The 6,000-nt window shown below is 43.5% G+C and overlaps 1 protein-coding gene across 1 annotated transcript; it reads right to left on the bottom strand.

Moving 5' to 3' along the window:
• Window positions 1-3,319: 3,319 nt before the first annotated feature.
• Window positions 3,320-4,584, bottom strand: LOC146584671 (protein shisa-1-like). The gene is made up of 2 exons (XM_085324291.1): window positions 4,323-4,584; window positions 3,320-3,801 (listed from the first exon to the last, which is right to left on the bottom strand). Exons 1-2 carry the CDS (start codon window positions 4,582-4,584, stop codon window positions 3,320-3,322), a joined length of 744 nt encoding a protein of 247 aa, XP_085180417.1.
• Between the last annotated feature and the right edge of the window lie 1,416 nt (window positions 4,585-6,000).

Below are 6,000 nucleotides of genomic sequence, written 5' to 3'. Positions count from 1 at the left end.
GGACTGCAGAGCCAGGATTGCCGGACTYTCTTCACAGTTCTGCCAGTATGCTGTGTGGCCCTGAAAGAGATGAATAATGGAAAGGGAAAAAAACTTGAGTAACCTCTCTGTGCCTTAGTTTTCTCCAGGGCTAAATTGGAGATACTTATCTTTTCAGAAAGGGCTTGATTTTTTTTAAATCAATCCTTTAAAGACATGGCTTTATAGCATTAAAAGTAGAAGTTCTTTAAAGTTATTTTGTTTTTATTTTCTAGTAGTACAGAATGGATTGGTCGGGGCTGTATATTGATTCAGTGCAATAAAAAGGAGTACAACAGGAAAATAGTAGAGAGACAGTTATATGCAACTTACAGACCTGCCCTACTCTAGGCTGGTTTAGTTAAACATGTCCGAAAATCTGAACAGAAAAAATACATTTTGATTTATATTAAATCAATTAAGAACAGACTGAAGCTAGAGAAAATTAAGACTACAATTGAAACCAAGGCAATGAATTAGACCGCATACAGTTCTGTGTACAAAACCCGTAAGAAATCACATGGATGCAATTCTGCAAGTAGCCTTGTATAGTTTGAAGGGCTAAAGCTCTGATCTTCACCTTTTTAATTCTTATGAGGTTCTTTTTTCCCAAATTCAGAAAGAATACACCAAGAACAATTCAGATCACCTGTGTCATTACTGAGGATTAACGAGCAAAGAGCATGTAAGTCATTTCTTAATTAGAAATTGGGGGAAGTGGGGCTGGAGCATCATTAGGCAAACAAAGCCAAGCACCTAGTACAATAGGTGGTAAGTAGACTATTAGGCTCTGCTAAGCACCTCTTTAGCTTGAACCAGGAAAAGCAGTTTAGGGGAGGAGAAAACGAATTAGCATGAACATATCCCATCTGTCTAAAGATGTGCTAAACTCAGTAGCAGTGGCGAGGCCCCTCAAATTAGTAAAGAGATCAAATTTACATAAGAAATACTCTGTGCTTTTTCTGCCAGTCCCCACATGAGCTGATCTGATTTTAATGCAGATGCCAAGTGAGACCGAGGTAATCCAAGGTTACAATGGTGCTTGATGGAAGATGTTAAGCCAATTGTTCTTTCAAAAATATCTCTTCCCACCTTGGAATGAAAGAAATTGGTTACTTCTCAAAAGCTGTATCTTGGGAAAGAGCAAACAAAACAACTCCTTGGAGCAGCTGACCTTGCTGTGTTGCAGTAAACCTTGGTCTTAGCTGTACAGAAAATACTGTGATAGCAGTCCAGGAAATCCTGAGTCCCAGTACTACCTTTGCCCGTGAGTGTCTCCTCGGTGAAGCCACTTTGGCTTTCTGTCTCGATTTTCCAATTGTGGAACATAAAAAAAAAAAAAAAAAATGTGAGGGAAAGGAAGGAATGTTGACTCCAAACACTTTGCTAGTCCTACCTGCAGAATAATAGGGGAATATTCACAGAATCATTTAGCTTTTCTGCTTCTCAATTCTGATCAACATTTGTTTTTTAATTCCTTAGGGTCATACATGAACCTCTTGACCCTTACCTATTTTGTAGTATCAGAAAGGTTATTTGTCTGATCTCTTATTTAATTTATAAACCTTATCCTGAAGCTGCCTCCTGGAAAGATTTCCATTTCTGTTAAGTTGACAGGAGTTGTATAAACACCACAAATTGAGGCTTATGTATACTGGCTGCCAGATTACATATTCCCTTGCCTTCCTAGTTCAGGAAATCTATAGTAGAGAACAGTCATGTTTTACAAAAGGAGAGTTTGACTATTTTTTTTWAAAAAAAATACATATTCCATTTCTAATGCCTGAGTCTGCCAAGCATAAAATATATCTTCCTAACAGCCTAAATGTGATGTGAGTTTCTCTTAGATAGATTTTCCAGCACAAACAACATCAGGAAGGATATCTTGTGTTCATTTGTCTCTGAACTGACTGCAGTCTCTGTTATTATATACTACCAAAACTGGATGTTAACTAGATAGAAAAACCTATATTAAAGTTTCAAATTTAAGCGAAATTGGCCTAGTGAACATAAGCGACAATCCTGGGGTAGCTAAGCTCTATTAAATTTCTCATTTACACCCATGAGAAAGCAAGGAAGTTATCCAAGTATAGTCACTTACCCCTACAAACTAGGACACTAGCATATACACATGCTCATTAGCATTTCAGCAGAACCTACTGCACAGCAGAATTAAGATGTAATATTCTACAGCATGAAATATTTATAAAGTAGTCTAAGCTCATAAGTTTATTTACAAAGTATATTAGTCCCATTGATGTACAAGAGCCTCCAAGACTCTCTCTTGTACYAGTTTTCTGTTTAATAGGCAGCACCAATACAGACTTTAGCATTTGTTTCTTGTACACATAAGATTTTAATCTTTGGCCTCTGCTCCTACTGATAACACCTGTGGAGTCCTTTTAACATGCCTCCACAGTATAATCACTCGGGTTTYTGTGCTGGAAAGAAGTGTTAAAACACTCCAGCAGTGAGTAGTATATTGTGACAACTTCTTCCTATCAGTGCCCTGCTGTGAAGGGGATGGCTGCAGTCAGCCAGCGTGCATCTTCGCAAGTAGTTGACTCAAAGCAGATAAGCTTTTCCAGTACGTTCTCAGGAAACAGAAAATTGTGATCAGAGGCACATTTTGTTCWTACCTTGTACTGTACTTCTTCATCCAGTTGATCTAATTACTTAAAGAGAGTTTTTAAAAAAATCTATTAAGCCACTGTAGAAGAGGAAGCAACACATACTATTTTATTGCCTTCCCTGCTGTCTGTACAAAAAGTGCATTTTACAGAGTTTACAGATAGAAGTTCCTTTAGCAGCAGCACTTAACTGATAGTTCATCAGGGACATGTTCATCGGGGCAGAAAAATCACTGATAGTGTTTTACCGTTTTGCATCAGTTTACTGGTAGAGATATGCAGATAAATACAACAGGCTTACTCTGCTTTACAGGCTATCAAGCGTCCACAGTTAAAAACTCCACTAAAGTGCCTCCCTTTTCTAACGGGGGGGGGGAGGGCTGGGAAGTGCCACAAAAGTGGCACAGAAATTCAAACTGAGTCCTCTGATGTGTTCCCTAAAGCATGGAATAGCAGGTTTGAGGGAAACAGTTGCAGTTACTCCTTTAACAGGTTTAAGATCCACAGAATCTAGTCCTTTTCAATAGCATTAATCATACAGGTTAAAAACAAGAACTTATATCAAGTCCCATTATCTTCAGAGAAATAAAAAGCCAAAATTTCTGCACATACTAAGAGTTTAAAATATTTGTCACCCCTCATTTTGGGCTACATGGTGACGTGTCATCTTCTCAGACCTGAATTCCCAAGTACATTTTTTGGTCCTCATGTGYTCCACTAATAGAAGATGCATTAGCACTGTGTCCATAAACAGTTCTTTTAAGGAAGGATGCTGGAGTCACTGTGGTGTGATCAGTTGGTATGCTGTGGCCAGTGTATGAGGGGTGCAAGAATCTGCCACTGGCAGGCAGAGCACTTAAGTACAGAGTATCTTCAGTGAACCCAATGACAGGAAGGGATGGAGCGAGATTCATGCAGATGTYGCTGGTTTGAGGAGCACTGCCCAGGGAGCTTCTGGTGGCAGAGCTAGAACTGGGGAGCCGAGAAGGAAGATCAGGTTCTAGTAGCCAAGTCTGGCCAGGTGCGAGTCCACTTTGCTGCTCCTCGTCCTGGGATTTTAAGCATTTGCAGCAGCAAATTCCAACACAGATGCCACAAACAACAAATGCCACAAATATGGATCCAACAAGAAGGAATGGCAGGTAAACAGGCACTAAAAAAGGAAGAGTTATGTTAGCCAACCGTCACTTGCAGCAGGATTCTAGGTTAGATCTTTTGTTTTATTCCATAAGGCAGGCACCAGGGAGCAAGYCGGAGTACTTTGTCTTACTCCGAGCTCTTCATCTTGCTGCAGGACAGCAGCAAGCCCCAGGAAAAGGCAATTGCTGTGGCAGACTCACTGGCAAAATCCTAGAGGCTGTCAAACCAGTCGGTCAGTCCTACGGCACTTACACCCGTGCAAGAGCTGTGGCGATACTCAAGTGTATCTCAGCTACTGCTCAGCTGTGCATGATAACCAAGAAAGGCAGGGTTGTWACAGCACACAGTCAAGGCCTGAGCTGCCGTAGGGTTGCCTGTGCAATCTGGTTTTGAGAGCTACTAGATACGGTTACAAACCAGAAGTTAAGTCAAATCCATTATTTACAGGCACCCGCATACATTAGCAATCAAAACAGGTTAGCAACAGCCATGCTGCCCTTGGGGCGTTATGGCTATCAGAGGTGCTAGCCTTACCTGGGGCGGGAGGCCGGGGGCCGGGCTGCGGCGGGGTGCCGGGGCACAGGGCCTGGTCGAGGCGGGCCGCGCTGGAGGCGCAGCAGTAGCGCAAGCGGCAGGAGCCGCAGCAGAGCGCGGCCTCGGGGCCGTCGTGGCGCTCGGGGCACTGGAAGCCGCCGCGCTGCGGGCTGCCGGCCCCGCCGTGGCAGTACTCGCCGGCCCGGCCCGGGCTGCCCTGCAGGGCCAGCAGCAGCAGCAGCACCACGAGCCGCCCGGCCATGGCGGCTGCTGGCGGCTTCGCCTGGGTTACGGGCACCACCAAAGCTCTGCCTCAGCTCCCGTTTGGGAGCTTTTATCTCCTGGCCCGCCTCTAATCCCTTTTCCCTCCAGCCCCAAAGGACCCAAACCATTCACAGCGAATGCAGCCCCACCTTCCTGCCATCTCCCCATCACCCCTGCCGAGGGGACATGGCCCGTCTGCCCCCCGCGGCCCAGCGGGACCACCCAAAGTCCCCGGCTGCCCGCTGCCAAGCCGCCTTGCYGCAGAAGCAGAAGCGAAGGCCGGGAACCACCAGCTTCCACAGGGCTCACAAGCATAGTTGGTACTGGTTACTAAAGGGCCTTTGCGAAAAGGATGGAGCATCAGGCACTTCTACCATTTCTTCTACCTTGATTAACATAGGTAATCAACTGTAAATACACAGAACATGATTTTAATGTAGGCAAAATCGATTGTGAAAGCTCTATGTCGCTTTGATTTCTGTCTGCACAGTTAAAAGCCCTGAGGTTGAAAATTGTAAAGAGTCTTCTGCAGTTCTGCTTTCTCTACATGTAGTGCAAGCCATGAATTCAAAAGCATGTTTCAGGGGACAAAATTCCTATTTCAAGAAATTAAGTTTCACCCATGCAGGAAAATCCTACTGTGTTACCAAGATCCTGTGCCAGGACAGAATTGACAGTGACCTCTTCATCTTTGAACTCTAACTAAAACTAGATGATGTGTTTTTTCTGTAGCCCCCTTACAAGTCTAACAACTTGCTATAGAGACAGGATCTACATCTGAAGCATGCTTAAGCCTGTGCTTAACTGCAGCAAGGAAGAAAATGTTTCCTAATCGACCACTTTGAAAAGCAGGGAGTTGTGGCAACGTCTTTTGGACCAAGATCTTGGTAATCTGTAAGCACTGCTTGCAAGTTGCTTTAAGACTCCAAAATGTGTTCTTTAACTTAGACAAAATCTGGTTCCCACTGAGTTTTTTGGGAGTCTTGCCACTGATTGCTTAGGGAGGCTGTCCAGTGGTGCAAGTTTTTAGAAACATTTGCACAAATTTATCTCCCTTCTGATAATTCCCATTATAATATTAGACAACAGCTTGCATATTTGTGCTTTAATAATGATTTCAAAGGTTCAGTTGAGTTTTACTTCCAATCTGCCAAAGACATCAGCGCCCATCACCTTTGCCAGTCAGTCACCTTTCATGCATCCCTTTTTCATCGGTTCTTTGGCAAACATGACTAGAGAGATCCCTAGTTTCAGAAATGTTAAATGAAATCTCTGTTTAGATTTCTGTGTAACTAGAGACCTTTCTAAGTGCTGCTCAGCGAACTGAGATACGCATTCGGTCCTGCTGCATTTCAGCTCTGTAAGCAGAAGGCAGACTGATTTGCATAGGACCTAATCCTGTAAATCACAGAGC

The sequence above is a fragment of the Rhea americana genome, unplaced genomic scaffold (genome assembly GCF_003343005.1).
Source record: "Rhea americana isolate MKP2758 unplaced genomic scaffold, rheAme1 scaffold_90, whole genome shotgun sequence".
NCBI classification, from domain to species: domain Eukaryota; kingdom Metazoa; phylum Chordata; class Aves; order Rheiformes; family Rheidae; genus Rhea; species Rhea americana.
This window is presented reverse-complemented; position numbering and strand designations above follow the sequence as displayed.